This window comes from Cherax quadricarinatus, chromosome 97 (assembly GCF_038502225.1).
Source record: "Cherax quadricarinatus isolate ZL_2023a chromosome 97, ASM3850222v1, whole genome shotgun sequence".
Lineage (NCBI taxonomy): Eukaryota > Metazoa > Arthropoda > Malacostraca > Decapoda > Parastacidae > Cherax > Cherax quadricarinatus.
The window spans coordinates 6,510,037-6,528,562 of NC_091388.1; the positions used below are offsets into that span (position 1 = coordinate 6,510,037).

General features: G+C 45.6%; 1 protein-coding gene across 4 annotated transcripts in view; it reads left to right on the plus strand.

Moving 5' to 3' along the window:
* Positions 1–18,526, plus strand: part of Ass (argininosuccinate synthase) — a gene marked incomplete at its 3' end in the record, with an annotated part of 38,228 nt that extends 19,702 nt beyond the window's left edge. The window contains 10 exon segments of one of the 4 annotated variants that reach the window (XM_053800235.2): positions 6,046–6,164; positions 7,276–7,392; positions 8,134–8,202; positions 8,470–8,629; positions 8,751–8,836; positions 9,073–9,218; positions 9,750–9,871; positions 11,750–11,892; positions 17,114–17,252; positions 18,430–18,526. In XM_053800235.2, coding sequence (XP_053656210.2) covers positions 7,285–7,392; positions 8,134–8,202; positions 8,470–8,629; positions 8,751–8,836; positions 9,073–9,218; positions 9,750–9,871; positions 11,750–11,892; positions 17,114–17,252; positions 18,430–18,526 — 1,070 coding nt within the window. 4 annotated transcript variants of the gene reach the window in all.

An 18,526-nucleotide genomic window follows, 5' to 3' on the forward strand; every position in this document is an offset into this window, starting at 1 on the left:
GACAGCACCACAACCATCTGGTGCACTGTACTCCAGGACAGCAACAGAACCATCTGGTGCACTGTACTCCAGGACAGCACCAGAACCATCTGGTGCACTGTACTCCAGGACAGCACCAGAACCATCTGGTGCACTGTCCTCCAGGACAGCACCAGAACCATCTGGTGCACTGTACTCCAGGACAGCAACAGAACCATCTGGTGCACTGTACTCCAGGACAGCACCAGAACCATCTGGTGCACTGTACTCCAGGACAGCACCAAAACCATCTGGTTCACTGTCTTTCTTTGATGTCGGTTATAGTATAAGTTGTATTATGTACTTGTAGTAATAAAGATTATTATTATTATTATTATTATTATTATTATTATTATTATTATTATTATTATTATTATTATTACAGCAACACGCAGCTGCTGTAGATCTGTTGACTGCACATTCACTCTGCGTATCTCCTTGTCCAGCGAAAAGTGTTGTTGTGTTGAGATCTGGTGACCGTGAAGGACATTGGTGTACATGTCTCGTGTTCCTGGAACCAGCTGAGATGATATGTTTTGTGACATGCTACATTATCCTGCTGGAAGTTGTCACTGGAACATGGATAGACTGTGGCTCTGAAGGGATATACACAGTCAGCAACGATACTGTAATAGCCTGTGGTATTTTAACGATGTTTAATTGGTATTGTGGGGTTTAATGTGCCATGGAAACATCCACCACACCATTGCACCACCACCATTACCACCACCACAATCACCACTATTTTCACCACCATCATCATCACAATCATCACCAATACCATCACCACCATCATCACCACTACCACCACTAGCCTGAACCGTTGACACAAGGCAGAATTTATTCTTGGCTTCGTGATGTTTACGCCAAATTCTGAATAAACATCTGCATGTCGCAAGAAATCAAGATTCGTCACACTAGGTTATTTTTTTTTTAATCTTAAGCTGTCCAGTTCTAGTGAGCTGTGCCCACTGTACCGTCAATTTCCTCTTCTTAGCTGAGAGGAGTGGAACCCAGTGTGGACTACTGCTGCCATGCCAATCATCTTCAAGGTTCGACGTGTTGTGCGTTCAGAGATTCTCTTCTGCATATCATTGCTGTAACACATGGTTATTTGAGTTACTGTCGCCTTCCTATCAGCTTGAACCAGTCTGGCTATTATTCTCTGACCTCATTATCAAGAAGTTTTCATCCACAGAACTGGATGCTTTGTGTTTTTCATACCATTCTATGTAAGCTCTTGTGACTGCTGTGAATGACCATCCCAGGAGATGAACAGTTTTTGAGGTACTCAAACCAGGCAAGCACCAGACGAACCTGACCCATGCCCGGGCTCTGGCAGTAGAAAGACTATGGGGAAGTCATCAAAGGTAAAGTTTCCCCGACTGTCTGGCGCCAAGAATCATTCCACAAAGTCACTTGTGAACATTTCTTCCCTAATGTTCAGTCTGAACAACAAGTGAACATACTGAGCATGTCTGCATGCTCTTAGGCACTGAGATGCTGCCGTGTGATTGGCTGATGAGATATTTACATTAACGAGCATGTGTACAGGTGTATTTAATACATTATCTCTCACTCCACAGCAGGATTCGAACCTGCAAACTGGGAGTCTGGTTGTGTAGATAAAGTACTGTGTACACTGATGCCAAGCTTGCAGGTTCGAATCCTGCTGTAGACTGAGAGATAATGTTTGTACATTTACACACACACACACACACACACACACACACACACACACACACGCGCGCACACACACACACACACACACACACACACACACACACACACACACACACACACACACACACACACACACGCACACACATATATATTATTTTATTTTTTATCACACTGGCCGATTCCCACCAAGGCAGGGTGGCCCGAAAAAGAAAAACTTTCACCATCATTCACTCCATCACTGTCTTGCCAGAAGGGTGCTTTACACTACAGTTTTTAAACTGCAACATTGACACCCCTCCTTCAGAGTGCAGGCACTGTACTTCCCATCTCCAGGACTCAAGTCCGGCCTGCCGGTTTCCCTGAACCCCTTCATAAATGTTACTTTGCTCACACTCCAACAGCACGTCAAGTATTAAAAACCATTTGTCTCCATTCACTCCTATCAAACACGCTCACGCATGCCTGCCGGAAGTCCAAGCCCCTCGCACACAAAACCTCCTTTACCCCCTCTCTCCAACCTTTCCTAGGCCGACCCCTACCCCACCTTCCTTCCACTACGGACTGATACACTCTTGAAGTCACTCTGTTTCGCTCCATTCTCGCTACATGTCCGAACCACCTCAACAACCCTTCCTCAGCCCTCTGGACAACAGTTTTGGTAATACCGCACCTCCTCCTAACTTCCAAACTACGAATTCTCTGCATTATATTCACACCACACATTGCCCTCAGACACGACATCTCCACTGCCTCCAGCCTTCTCCTCGCTGCAACATTCATCACCCATGCTTCACACCCATATAAGAGCGTTGGTAAAACTATACTCTCATACATTCCCCTCTTTGCCTCCAAGGACAAAGTTCTTTGTCTCCACAGACTCCTAAGTGCACCACTCACTCTTTTCCCCTCATCAGTTCTATGATTCACCTCATCTTTCATAGACCCATCCGCTGACACGTCCACTCCCAAATAACTGAATACATTCACCTCCTCCATACTCTCTCCCTCCAATCTGATATTCAATCTTTCATCACCTAATCTTTTTGTTATCCTCATAACCTTACTCTTTCCTGTATTCACCTTTAATTTTCTTCTTTTGCACACCCTACCAAATTCATCCACCAATCTCTGCAACTTCTCTTCAGAATCTCCCAAGAGCACAGTGTCATCAGCAAAGAGCAGCTGTGACAACTCCCACTTTGTGTGTGATTCTTTATCTTTTAACTCCACGCCTCTTGCCAAGACCCTCGCATTTACTTCTCTTACAACCCCATCTATAAATATATTAAACAACCACGGTGACATCACACATCCTTGTCTAAGGCCTACTTTTACTGGGAAAAAATTTCCCTCTTTCCTACATACTCTAACTTGAGCCTCACTATCCTCGTAAAAACTCTTCACTGCTTTCAGTAACCTACCTCCTACACCATACACTTGCAACATCTGCCACATTGCCCCCCTATCCACCCTGTCATACGCCTTTTCCAAATCCATAAATGCCACAAAGACCTCTTTAGCCTTATCTTATATGTTTCACTGTAAACACCTGGTCCACACACCCCCTACCTTTCCTAAAGCCTCCTTGTTCATCTGCTATCCTATTCTCCGTCTTACTCTTAATTCTTTCAATAATAACTCTACCATACACTTTACCAGGTATACTCAGCAGACTTATCCCCCTATAATTTTTGCACTCTCTTTTATCCCCTTTGCCTTTATACAAAGGAACTATGCATGCTCTCTGCCAATCCCTAGGTACCTTACCCTCTTCCATACATTTATTAAATAATTGCACCAACCACTCCAAAACTATATCCCCACCTGCTTTTAACATTTCTATCTTTATCCCATCAATCCCGGCTGCATTACCCCCTTTCATTTTACCTACTGCCTCACGAACTTCCCCCACACTCACAACTGGCTCTTCCTCACTCCTACAAGATGTTATTCCTCCTTGCCCTATACACGAAATCACAGCTTCCCTATCTTCATCAACATTTAACAATTCCTCAAAATATTCCCTCCATCTTCCCAATACCTCTAACTCTCCATTTAATAACTCTCCTCTCCTATTTTTAACTGACAAATCCATTTGTTCTCTAGGCTTTCTTAACTTGTTAATCTCACTCCAAAACTTTTTCTTATTTTCAACAAAATTTATTGATAACATCTCACCCACTCTCTCATTTGCTCTCTTTTTACATTGCTTCACCACTCTCTTAACCTCTCTCTTTTTCTCCATATACTCTTCCCTCCTTGCATCACTTCTACTTTGTAAAAACTTCTCATATGCTAACTTTTTCTCCCTTACTACTCTCTTTACATTATCATTCCACCAATCGCTCCTCTTCCCTCCCGCACCCACTTTCCTGTAACCACAAACTTCTGTTGAACACTCTAACTCGACATTTTTAAACCTACCCCATACCTCTTCGACCCCATTGCCTATGCTCTCATTAGCCCATCTATCCTCCAATAGCTGTTTATATCTTACCCTAACTGCCTCCTCTTTTAGTTTGTAAACCTTCACCTCTCTCTTCCCTGATACTTCTATTCTCCTTGTATCCCATCTACCTTTTACTCTCAGTGTAGCTACAACTAGAAAGTGATCTGATATATCTGTGGCCCCTCTATAAACATGTACATCCTGAAGTCTACTCAACAGTCTTTTATCTACCAATACATAATCCAACAAACTACTGTCATTTCGCCCTACATCATATCTTGTATACTTATTTATCATCTTTTTCTTAAAATATGTATTACCTATAACTAAACCCCTTTCTATACAAAGTTCAATCAAAGGGCTCCCATTATCATTTACACCTGGCACCCCAAACTTACCTACCACACCCTCTCTAAAAGTTTCTCCTACTTTAGCATTCAGGTCCCCTACCACAATTACTCTCTCACTTGGTTCAAAGGCTCCTATACATTCACTTAACATCTCCCAAAATCTCTCTCTCTCCTCTGCATTCCTCTCTTCTCCAGGTGCATACACGCTTATTATGACCCACTTCTCGCATCCAACCTTTACTTTAATCCACATAATTCTTGAATTTACACATTCATATTCTCTTTTCTCCTTCCATAACTGATCATTCAACATTACTGCTACCCCTTCCTTTGCTCTAACTCTCTCAGATACTCCAGATTTAATCCCATTTATTTCCCCCCACTGAAACTCCCCTACCCCCTTCAGCTTTGTTTCGCTTAGGGCCAGGACATCCAACTTCTTTTCATTCATAACATCAGCAATCATCTGTTTCTTGTCATCCGCACTACATCCATGCACATTCAAGCATCCCAGTTTTATAAAGTTTTTCTTCTTCTCTTTTTTAGTAAATGTCTACAGGAGAAGGGGTTACTAGCCCATTGCTCCCGGCATTTTAGTCGCCTCATACGACACGCATGGCTTACGGAGGAAAGATTCTTTTCCACATCCCCATGGACAATAGAAGAAATAAAGAAGAACAAGAGCTATTTAGAAAAAGGAGAAAAACCTAGATGTATGTATATATATATATGCATGTGCGTGTCTGTGAAGTGTGACCAAAGTGTAAGTAGGAGTAGCAAGATATCCCTGTTATCTAGCGTGTTTATGAGACAGAAAAAGAATCCAGCAATCCTACCATCATGCAAAACAGTTACAGGTTTCTGTTTCACAGTCATCTGGCAGGACGGTAGTACTTCCCTGGGTGGTTGCTGTCTACCAACCTACATACATATATATACATATATATATATATTATTATATATATATATATATAAATATATATTATATATATATATATATATATATATATATATATACACTTAAGGTTTCGTCTGGTTGTGAAGACGTCTTTAAGACCAGAAGAACATTAGTGTCTACGCAACAACTAACGTCAGGATAAAGGCGAACAATTTATTTCCTGTTGTTCAAAAACCAACTGACTGACGCAGTATCAAAATAATGTAATGCATGATGTTCTCAAGGCTGTCTAGTACTACTACTACCACTAACAACAACAACAATAATAATAATAATAATAATAATAATAATAATAATAATAATAATAATAATAATAACAGCAAAATTAATAATAACAACAATAGTAATAACAACAATAATAATATTTATCGTAAAGGTTTTAATATTTTAGAAGAAAAACTCTGAGCATTTTGGTCAAAAAGCCTAAGACTTCAGCTGTGAAATTCTCACCGTTCTGCTCACTCCTCCCCCTTCACCTCTCCTCCTTCACTCCTCCCCCTTCACCTCTCCTCCTTCACTCCTCCCCCTTCACCTCTCCTCCTTCACTCCTCCCCCTTCACCCCTCACCCTCACAATCAACCTTCCCCCACACCCCCACCAAGGCTGCTGCCTGGACAGGGGGTGTAAATTGATAAATATAGCAGCGCCACTATACTATCAAGGTAATGGTAGTAGTGTGTCAAGTCTCAGGACAGCCAACAAGAAGGTCAGTAGTGTGTCTGACTGCTAGCTGGAAGGGCCTGCTGCTCCTTCCCTCTGTTATTATCCTCGTTTATCAAGTCTCCTGTAAGTATTTAACTCTGGGAATTAACCCAGGAGCTAAGATTCGACCCCTGTAACTACAATTAGGTGAGTACATAAGGTGTTTAACTAGGATTTGATGAGTACTTAGTTTATCTGTTTTATTGTCATACTGCGTCTAGTGCTAGTGGCAGCTATAAATCTTTTATCTAGCATTACTAGCAACTATAACTGTCTAGCACTACTAGCAGCTGTAACTATTTTGTCTAGCACTACTAGCAGCTATAACTATTTTGTCTAGCACTACTAGCAACTATAACTATTTTGTCTAGCACTACTAGCAGCTGTAACTATTTTGTCTAGCACTACTAGCAACTATGACTATTTTATCTAGCACTACTAGCAGCTGTAACTATTTTGTCTAGCACTACTAGCAGCTATAACTATTTTGTCTAGCACTACTAGCAACTATAACTATTTTGTCTAGCACTACTAGCAGCTATAATTATTGTGTCGTAGCACTAGTAGTAGCTATAACTATTTTGTTTAGTGCTATTAACTATTTAGCAGCCATTAACTATTTCGCTAGCACTGCCTACCTTGTATACGAGAGATTATACACACAGAATTTATATAATCTCAATATATATTCATTGAGGCTGAAGAAATGCTTCCTGACATCCCCTGGGTAGCTTTACTGTGAAAATATTGCACAAAGTAGTGACTTTAGAGTCCAATGCAAAGAAAACTGTGGAAGATGAAAGAAGTATTTTGAAGTAATCAGTCTGGAGATAATGAGAGAGTTTGACGTAATCAGTCCCTCAGCCTGGAGTCAATTTAATCAGTCCATCAATCTTGTTAAGACTCCAAGCTGAGAGACTGATTACCTCAAACTACTTCTGATCTTCACCCTTTTTCTTCGTATTGGACTGATGAAGCCAGTGTGTGGCAAAACGTTACCACAATAAAGATACCCAAGTGTTGCACATGTATCTAATTTATCAACTTGTCGGTTCTCTGGACCATTTAACCACGAGTATTTGCGTTTGGATTCGTTTGTAATGTGTTTTATATAGAAGCAGAGAATGACTGAGGAAGCCAAGATCGTGGTTCTGGCCTACTCTGGAGGTCTAGATACTTCGTGCATCCTAGTGTGGCTGCGGCAGCAGGGATTTCAAGTTGTAGCCTACTTGGTCAGTATATGATGATGTTGCAAATAATAGTGGTACTATTACATTATTAGTAATAGTAGTAGTAATAGTAGTAGTAGCAGTAATAGTAGTAGTAGCAGTAATAGTAGTAGTGGTAGCAGTAATAGTAGTAGTACTGGTAACATTAGTATTACCATTGCATTAGTGATTGTAGTAGTAATAGTATTAATAGTAGTAGTAGTACTAACAGTAGTAATAGTAGTAGTACTAGTAGTACTAACAGTAGTAGTAGAAGCAGTATATTATTACTGTTAGGTAAGAGGACACAAGTGCAACTAATGTGACATTTTATTGTGGCAACGTTTCGCTCTCCAGGAGCTTTATCAAGCCGTTACAAACAATACATGGACACAGATAGGTATATATAGGCACAGAGTGAGGTGCAAAGTATAATATAATCGTTGTAGGTAGTATTAATACTTGTGATAGTAGCACCAGTAGTAGTTGTTGTTGTACTTGTGGTAGTACTTGTAGTAGTAGTGGTAGCAGCTACATGATGACAGGGTTTATTGTTTTGAGAATAATAAACATTGAAAAATATTTGGTGAAAGGACACACAAACAAGTAGTGAAACATTGCAACTGAGTTTCGCTCTCCAGCTGCGTTTCACTCATCAGGAGCGAGATGCAGCTGTAATAAAACTCCCATTAGTTGCTCGTTTCTTCTCTTACCAAACACATTGTTGATAATTCTGCCTATACAAAAATATGACTCCTTCCTCAGGCTAACTTGGGTCAGGATGAGGACTTCGAAGATGCCAAGTTGAAAGCCACGAAGCTGGGGGCCAAGGAGGTAAATCAATAATAATAATAATAATCTTCATTCCTACAAGTACTACATGATATAACTTATACAGACCAAATCTGACATAAATGACATACTACTATATAGAAAACACGTTGTTATGCAGAGGATTTGGGGTACATTAGGTTAATTTTGTCCCCAGGATGCCACCCACACCAGTCGACTAACACCCAGGTACCTATTTTCTGCTAGTGGCTGCTTTTATCCTGCTAGTAGCTGTGGTTTTTACCACTGACCGTTGTACCTGGGTTACAGGTGGTGGTGGAGGACCAGCAGCTGGAGCTCGTCCAGGACTTCGTGTGGCCAGCTGTGTCAGCTGACCTGATCTACGAAGACCGCTACCAGCTGGGCACTGCCCTAGCTAGGCCCTGTATTGTCAGGGGCATCGTCCGTCTAGCTGTTAGGGTGGGCGCAGGTGAGCTAGGGGGAGCCAGGAGCTGCGTCCTCAGCTCCTGACTTTGTAATAGCAGTTTTGAGGTATATATCTTGGTATATATGATGGTAAATCTTGGTACACATGATGGTATTTCCTCCAGGGTATATTGCCCATGGTGCTACGGGCAAAGGGAACGACCAGATACGCTTTGAACTGGGATGCCACGCTCTCTGTCCTGGTATTAAGGTAAATATAATAGTACCTCGGATATTTTTGCCTTATTACCCACAGTATACCTGGAGAATATGCCTGGAGAGGATTTCGGGGGTCAAATCCCCCGCGGTCCTGTCTGTGACCAGGCCTCGGGTTAAAAAGCCCCATTATGGGGGAAATGGGGAATAATGTTTGCTCTTGTCCTCCCATGCTTAATAATAATAATAATAATAATAACCATAATGCTAACTTAAGTCTTGCTTCGTCAGATCGTCGCGCCATGGAAGGACCCAGCCTTCTACGAGAGATTCCCTGGGCGTCAGGAACTGTTTGAGTATGCCCATACTCACGACATACCCGTCCCGGTCACTCCCAAGGCCCCCTGGAGCATTGATGCCAACATGGTCCACATTAGGTCACTTCAGGGTCCTTTTGGGCCATTTTGTTTTGTGAGGGGGGGGAGGGGCATTGGCTGTGGTTAGAAATGAATGTGTAGTGAGAGAGAGACATTGTGTGTACATTCTGTGTTTTCCGTATAGCTTAAGTAATAGTGTTGTGTATAATACGTACGTATGTGACGGATGTTGATATTGTGTTAAGTAAATGGACACTGATGCAACTAATGTGACTTTTACTGTGGCAACGTTTCGTCCCCCCAGGAGGTTTTGTCAAGTCGTTACCGTAAGGGCTTGACAAAGTTTCTGGAGAGCGAAGCGTTGCCACAATAAAATGTTACACAAGTTACATCTGTGTCCATTTACCTTCTATTTTGTAGGTAAATCTACCAATATGCTGATATTCTTGTCTTTCCCTGATGAATCCACGTTCCCTTGTCTCAACCCGTGTTGTGTCTGCCTTAGCTCAATCTACATTTCCTTGTCTACCTCAGCTCAACCTGGGCTTCATATCTACCTCATCTCATGCCAAGTATCCTTACAATACTCAGCTATGAGTCTGGCATCTTGGAGAACCCATCAACTCATCCTCCAGAAGGCATCTTCCAGCTCACCACAGACCCAGAGGAAGCACCAGACACTCCACAGTATCTGACACTCACCTTCAAAGCTGGTAAGACTTCGAACATCTAACTCGTGCAATGAAGAGAAAGGTGGAAGATACGGAGGAGTTGAAGGCAATCAATCCCTTAGCTTGGAAGCGATGTGTTCTGTCTTCAACACCTTGTTAATTCATGTATAGTTAGTTTACTGTTTTACTCTTCAATCCATACCCAAGGTGTGGGTGGTAGTCACCCCATACCCAAGGTGTGGGTGGTAGTCACCCCATACCCAAGGTGTGGGTGGTAGTCACCCCATACCCAAGGTGTGGGTGGTAGTCACCCCATACCCAAGGTGTGGGTGGTAGTCACCCCATGCTTATCCTGTGGGTGGTAGTCACACCATACCTATCCTGTGGGTGGTAGTCAACCCATGCTTATCCTGTGGGTGGTAGTCACCCCATACCTATCCTGTGAGTGGTAGTCACCCCATACCTATCCTGTGGGTGGTAGTCACCCCATACATATCCTGTGGGTGGTAGTCACCCCATACCTATCCTGTGGGTGGTAGTCACCCCATACCTATCCTGTGAGTGGTAGTCACCCCATACCTATCCTGTGAGTGGTAGTCACCCCATACCTATCCTGTGAGTGGTAGTCACCCCATACCTACCCTGTGGGTGGCAGTCACCCCATAACTATCCTGTAGGTAGTAGTCACCCTATACCTATCCTGTGAGTGGTAGTCACCCCATACCTATCCTGTGGGTGGTAGTCACCCCATACCTATCCTGTGAGTGGTAGTCACCCCATACCTATCCTGTGAGTGGTAGTCACCCCATACCTACCCTGTGGGTGGCAGTCACCCCATAACTATCCTGTAGGTAGTAGTCACCCCATACCTATCCTGTGGATGGTAGTCACCCCATACCTACCCTGTGGATGGTAGTCACCCATACCTATCCTGTGGGTGGTAGTCACCCCATGCTTATCCTGTGAGTGGTAGTCACCCCATACCTATCCTGTGGATGGTAGTCAATACAATACGAACAAGATAAAGAATTAGACACATGTACAACATCTGGGTATCTTCATTGTAAACGTTTCGCCCTCCAGTGGCTTTATCAGTACAATTCAAGGAGATAATATGAAGACTGTAGAATTATACACAAAAGATAAAGTAGTCAGTCCCTCAGCCTTAGAGTTGGTAAAGAGCTCCAGAGTCTTCAAGACTACGGTACTCTTCACCAACTCTAAAACTGAGGGACTGATTACCTCATCCTTTGTATGTAGTTCTACTGTCATTAGAAGTGATAACGGTCCCAGGACCGAAACGTTTTCTAATAGATATGTCCAAGTGTTTGTTCACGTCTCTTGTTAGACCATAATGAGTTGTTTGTATAGAATTGAGTTCAGTCACGAAATCTAAATACGAGTCTCCGTAAGCAATCCATTATTAATGTTAGACTCAGGGATGGCACTATATACCCCGTAGCTCGGTTACTGGCACACTCGGCTCACGCACTGAGGTCAGTGGTTCGATCCCCCGGTACGACTGGAAACATTACGTGTTTCCATAAGACACCTACTGTCCCTGTTCACCTAGCAATAGATAGTTACCTGGGTGTTAGCCGACTGGTGTGGGTCATATCCTGGGGACAAAATCGACCTAATTTGCCCGAAATGCACTGCATAACAAGCGGTTTTCTATATAGTAATATGCCATTGATATGAGCTATGGTCTGTATACATTATATATGTACTTGCAATTATTATTATTATTATTATTATTATTATTATTATTATTATTATTATTATTATATACTTCGACTCTCCTTCAGGGTAAGTCAAACTTCTATACCTTTTTAGTTTTAGTGTTGTATTATTAAGTACCCTGTGAATCCCACGTATACTTTTTGCCTTTTGAATCAGGTATACCTCTTGCCATGACAGGTATACCCACGAGTGTCAGTGTAAAAGACCAGGACACACCTGTGACAGATGCTTTAGAAATATTCCGCATTTGTAACCAGATAGGAGCGCAACACGGTGTCGGCCGCATTGACATTGTGGAAAACCGGTTCATAGGTATCAAGGTACGTCAATTCTTTCTTCCTGGATCAGTGTGGGGGCCTTGATATTAGTAAGGGACTTGATTTTTCCTCAGCTCAGGTACTGTGTGGTCTCTACCAACACGATGGAAAAACAAACACAAATGCAATGTAATGAGAGCCTTTATTGACAACATTTCGCCCACATAGTGAGCTTTATCAGTTCACAAACAGATCTGTTTGTGAGTTGATAAAGGCCACTGTGTGGGCGAAACGTTGTCAACAGAGGATCCCATGTTTGATATCTGTATTGTGTATCCCATGGACTTCCTGTGGGCGATAGTTGAAGGGTAATTAGACAGTGTATAAATTCGGAGATAGGAGGCACCTCTTGGTGTCTATATGTTGATATATGTGCTTCACAGTGTGTATATATACTACGATATATACCTCTCAGTGTACATATACTAAGATATATACTTCTCAGAGTATATATATTCGACTAGGAAAACGGCGAGACTTCTGGGAAAATCTACTTATTCCTATTTATAATGTTCAGTTAGAAGTCAACAGGTACCTGGGGAAGAGGACTGTTGTGGGTGGCAACCTGGGGAAGAGGACTGTTGTGGGTGGCATCCTGGGGAAGAGGACTGTTGTGGGTGGCATCCTGGGGAAGAGGACTGTTGTGAGTGGCATCCTTGGGAAGAGGACTGTTGGGGAAGAGGACTGTTGTGGGTGGCATCCTGGGGAAGAGGACTGTTGTGGGTGGCATCCTGGGGAAGAGGACTGTTGTGGGTGGCATCCTGGGGAAGAGGACTGTTGTGAGTGGCATCCTGGGGAAGAGGACTGTTGTGGGTGGCATCCTGGGGAAGAGGACTGTTGTGGGTGGCATCCTGGGGAAGAGGACTGTTGTGGGTGGCATCCTGGGAAAGAGGACTGTTGTGGGTGGCATCCTGGGGAAGAGGACTGTTGTGGGTGGCATCCGGGGGAAGAGGACTGTTGTGAGTGGCATCCTGGGGAAGAGGACTGTTGTGGGTGGCATCCTGGGGAAGAGGACTGTTGTGAGTGGCATCCTGGGGAAAAGGACTGTTGTGAGTGGCATCCTGGGGAAGAGGACTGTTGTGGGTGGCATCCTGGGGAAGAGGACTGTTGTGGGTGGCATCCTGGGGAAGAGGACTGTTGTGGGTGGCATCCTGGGGAAGAGGACTGTTGTGAGTGGCATTCTGGGGAAGAGGACTGTTGTGGGTGGCATCCTGGGGAAGAGGACTGTTGTGAGTGGCATCCTGGGGAAGAGGACTGTTGCGAGTGGCATCCTGGGGAAGAGGACTGTTGTTGGTGGCATCCTGGGGAAGAGGACTGTTGTGGGTGGCATCCTGGGGAAGAGGACTGTTGTGGGTGGTATTCTGGGGAAGAGGAGTGTTGTGGGTGGCATCCTGGGGAACAGGATTGTTGTGGGTGGCATCCTGGGGAAGAGGACTGTTGTGGGTGGCATTCTGGGTAAGAGGACTGTTGTGGGTGGCATTCTGGGGAAAAGGATTGTTGTGGGTGGCATCCTGGGGAAGAGGATTGTTGTGGGTGGCATCCTGGGGAAGAGGATTGTTGTGGGTGGCATCCTGGGGAAGAGGATTGTTGTGGGTGGCATTCTGCTGAAGAGGACTGTTGTGGGTGGCATCCGGGGGAAGAGGACTGTTGTGGGTGGCATCCTGGGGAAGAGGATTGTTGTGGGTGGCATTCTGGGGAAGAGGACTGTTGTGGGTGGCATTCTGGGGAAAAGGATTGTTGTGGGTGGCATCCTGGGGAAGAGGATTGTTGTGGGTGGCATCCTGGGGAAGAGGATTGTTGTGGGTGGCATTCTGCTGAAGAGGATTGTTGTGGGTGGCATCCTGGGGAAGAGGATTGTTGTGGGTGGCATCCTGGGAAAGAGGATTGTTGTTGGTGGCATTCTGGGGAAGAGGACTGTTCTGGGTGGCATCCTGGGGAAGAGGATTGTTGTGGGTGGCATCCTGAGGAAGAGGATTGTTGTGGGTGGCATTCTGGGAAAGAGGACTGTTGTGGGTGGCATTCTGGGGAAGAGGACTGTTGTGGGTAGCATCCTGGGGAAGAGGACTGTTGTGAGTGGGATTCTGGGGAAGAGGACTGTTGTGGGTGGCATTCTGGGGAAGAGGACTGTTGTGGGTGGCATTCTGGGGAAGAGGACTGTTGTGGGTGGCATTCTGGGGAAGAGAATTGTTGTGGGTGGCATTCTGGGAAAGAGGACTGTTGTGGGTGGCATTCTGGGCAAGAGGACTGTTGTGGGTGGCATTCTGGGGAGGAGGACTGTTGTGGGTGGCATCCTGGGGAAGAGGACTGTTGTGAGTGGCATCCTGGGGAAGAGGATTGTTGTGAGTGGCATCCTGGGGAAAAGGACTGTTGTGAGTGGCATCCTGGGTAAGAGGATTGTTGTGAGTGGCATCCTGGGGAAGAGGACTGTTGTGAGTGTCATCCTGGGGAAGAGGACTGTTGTGGGTGGCATCCTGGGGAAGAGGACTGTTGTGGGTGGCATCCGGGGGAAGAGGACTGTTGTGAGTGGCATCCTGGGGAAGAGGACTGTTGTGGGTGGCATCCTGGGGAAGAGGACTGTTGTGAGTGGCATCCTGGGGAAGAGGACTGTTGTGAGTGGCATCCTGGGGAAGAGGACTGTTGTGAGTGGCATCCTGGGGAAGAGGACTGTTGTGGGTGGCATCCTGGGGAAGAGGACTGTTGTGGGTGGCATCTTGGGGAAGAGGACTGTTGTGGGTGGCATCCTGGGGAAGAGGACTGTTGTGAGTGGCATCCTGGGGAAGAAGACTGTTGTGGGTGGCATCCTGGGGAAGAGGACTGTTGTGGGTGGCATCCTGGGGAAGAGGACTGTTGTGAGTGGCATCCTGGGGAAGAGGACTGTTGTGGGTGGCATTCTGGGGAAGAGGACTGTTGTGGGTGGCATTGTGGGGAAAAGGAGTTGTGGGTGGCATCCTGGGGAAGAGGATTGTTGTGGGTGGCATCCTGGGGAAGAGGATTGTTGTGGGTGGCATCCTGGGGAAGAGGATTGTTGTGGGTGGCATCCTGGGGAAGAGGATTGTTGTGGGTGGCATTCTGCTGAAGAGGATTGTTGTGGGTGGCATCCTGGGGAAGAGGATTGTTGTGGGTGGCATTCTGGGGAAGAGGACTGTTGTGGGTGGCATCCTGGGGAAGAGGATTGTTGTGGGTGGCATCCTGAGGAAGAGGATTGTTGTGGGTGGCATTCTGGGAAAGAGGACTGTTGTGGGTGGCATTCTGGGGAAGAGGACTGTTGTGGGTGGCATTCTGGGGAAGAGGACAGTTGTGGGTGGCATCCTGGGGAAGAGGACTGTTGTGAGTGGCATTCTGGGGAAGAGGACTGTTGTGGGTGGCATTCTTTGGAAGAGGATTGTTGTGGGTGGCATTCTGGGGAAGAGGACTGTTGTGGGTGGCATTCTGGGGAAGAGGACTGTTGTGGGTGGCATTCTGGGGAAGAGGACTGTTGTGGGTGGCATTCTGGGGAAGAGGACTGTTGTGGGTGGCATTCTGGGGAAGAGGATTGTTGTGGGTGGCATTCTGGGGAAGAGGACTGTTGTGAGTGGCATCATGGGGAAGAGGATTGTTGTGGGTGGCATTCTGGGGAAGAGGACTGTTGTGGGTGGCATCCTGGGGAAGAGGACTGTTGTGAGTGGCATCCTGGGGAAGAGGACTGTTGTGAGTGGCATCCTGGGGAAGAGGATTGTTGTGATTGGCATTCTGGGGTAGAAGATTGTTGTGGGTGGCATCCTGGGGAAGAGGATTGTTGTGGGTTTCATTCTGAGGAAGAGGATTGTTGTGGGTGGCATCCTGGGGAAGAGGATTGTTGTGGGTGGCATTCTGTGGAAGAGGATTGTTGTGGGTGGCATTCTGGGGAAGAGGATTGTTGTGAGTGGCATCCTGGGGAAAAGGATTGTTGTGGGTGGCATCCTGGGGAAGAGGATTGTTGTGAGTGGCATCCTGGGGAAGAGGATTGTTGTGGGTGGCATCCTGGGGAAGAGGATTGTTGTGGGTGGCATCCTGGGGAAGAGGGTTGTTGTGAGTGGCATCCTGGGGAAGAGGACTGTTGTGGGTGGCATCCTGGGGAAGAGGATTGTTGTGAGTGGCATCCTGGGGAAGAGGACTGTTGTGAGTGGCATCCTGGGGAAGAGGATTGTTGTGAGTTGCATCCTGGGGAAGAGGATTGTTGTGAGTGGCATCCTGGGGAAGAGGATTGTTGTGAGTGGCATCCTGGGGAAGAGGATTGTTGTGAGTGGCATCCTGGGGAAGAGGATTGTTGTGAGTGGCATCCTGGGGAAGAGGATTGTTGTGAGTGGCATCCTGGGGAAGAGGACTGTTGTGAGTGGCATCCTGGGGAAGAGGATTGTTGTGAGTGGCATCCTGGGGAAGAGGATTGTTGTGAGTGGTATCCTGGGGAAGAAGATTGTTGTGGGTGGCATCCTGGGGAAGAAGATTGTTGTGAGTGGCATCCTGGGGAAGAGGATTGTTGTGGGTGGCATCCTGGGGAAGAGGATTGTTGTGAGTGGCATCCTGGGGAAGAAGATTGTTGTGGGTGGCATCCTGGGGAAGAGGATTGTTGTGAGTGGCATCCTGGGGAAGAAGATTGTTGTGGGTGGCATCCTGGGGAAGAGGATTGTTGTGAGTGGCATCCTGGGGAAGAGGATTGTTGTGAGTGGCATCCTGGGGAAGAAGATTGTTGTGAGTGGCATCCTGGGGAAGAAGATTGTGAGTGGCATTCTGGGGAAGAGGATTGTTGTGAGTGGCATCCTGGGGAAGAGGATTGTTGTGAGTGGCATCCTGGGGAAGAGGATTGTTGTGAGTGGCATTCTGGGGAAGAGGATTGAAGAACTTTAAAAACAGTTCACTGTGCTTTCTTTTTCTTTTGTGAATATAATTGTTCCAGACTATGGAGCAGAACTCTTCTCCAGACTGAGGGACTGACCACCTCAAAGCTAAATCTTTGAGGCTGATGGACCTATTACATTGTCTTTACATCTCTACTGCTCCTGCTGCCTCCTCTGTACTCGACTGAAGAACCCTGCTGTGTAGGCGAAACGTTTCGGAATAATGATACCCAACTGTTGTACATGTGTCTTACTCATTAACTTCTACCACTAATACTGCCAACTACTATTACTACTACTACTACTACTACTACTACTACTGCTGCTACTACTACTACTACTGCTACTACTACTTAGTGTTCTTTCCACAGTCTCGTGGGATCTACGAGACGCCAGGATTGACACTGCTGAGGGCAGCACACCTTGACCTAGAGGCGCTGTGTCTTGATCGTGAAGTCAGGAAGATTAAAGCCTACCTCAGCAATCTCATGGCGGAACAGGTCTATAATGGTAAGTACACACACACACACAGCTTTAAGACTAGGTATGGCAGTGCCCAAGAGGCCAGGAACCAGTAATATGATTGTACATTAGTGGGGTTAACCCACTGCAAGCATATCCCTGTAAGTACACACACAGGATCTATGACTCGACCCCTGCGACAAAAATTAGGTGAGTACACACACATAGATTCAGAGGTGTCACTGTTTGGAGACGATGTGCACCTAATAAGCAGAATACAAGTGGACGAGGATCAGGTAAGCCTACAAGGGGATCTGTATAGGCTGTAAGCCTGGACCGACAAATGGCTCTTCAAGTTTAACCCCAGCAAATGCAAAGTCATGAAGTTTGGGGAAGGACAAAGAAGACCGCAGACGGAGTACAGCCTAGGAGGTCAAAAGTCGCAAAACTCACTCAAGGAAAAGCATCTTGGGATGAGCATCATACCGAGCACACATGAAGCGCACATCAACCAAGTAACTGCTACAGCATATGGGCGCCTGGCAAACCTGAGAATAGCGTTTCCACATCTAAATACAGAGTCATTCACTGTACACCGTGTACGTCAAGCCCATATTGGAGTATGCAGCACCAGGATGGAACCCACACATGGTCAAACACGTCAAGAAATTAGAGAAAATATAAAGGTTTGCAACAAGACTAGTCCCGGAGTTAAGGGGTATGCCCTACGAGGAGGGGGTCAAGGGAAATCAACCTGACGACAGTGGAGGACAGGAAGGAAAGGAAGGGGACGACATGATAACGACATATAAAATACTGAGAGGAATTGACAAGGTGGATAGGGACAGAATGTCTCAGAGATGTGACACAGCAACAAGGGGTCACAGCTGGAAGTTGAAACCTCAGACGAGTCACATGGATGTTGGGAAGTATTTCTTCAGTCACAGAGTTGTCAGGAAGTGGAACAATCTGGAGAGTGATGTAGTGGAGGCAGGCTCCATACACAGCTTTAAGAAGAGGTTCGATAAAGCTCAAGGAGCAGGGAGAGAGTGGACCTAGTAGCGACCAGCAAAGAAGCGGGAACAGGAGCCATGGATCGAACCCTGCAACCACAACTAGGTGAGTACACACCGAGTACCTTAAGTACAATGATGTTCTTCAGTAATATTAACATGTGAATAACTACAGTGAAGAACAGTGAATAACATTTTTATGTATCTTACAGGTTTGTGGTACAGTCCCGAGTTTGAGTATACACGGAGCTGTATTGAAAACTGTCAGCTGACTGTGACAGGAAGTGTTGATCTTAAGGTCTACAAAGG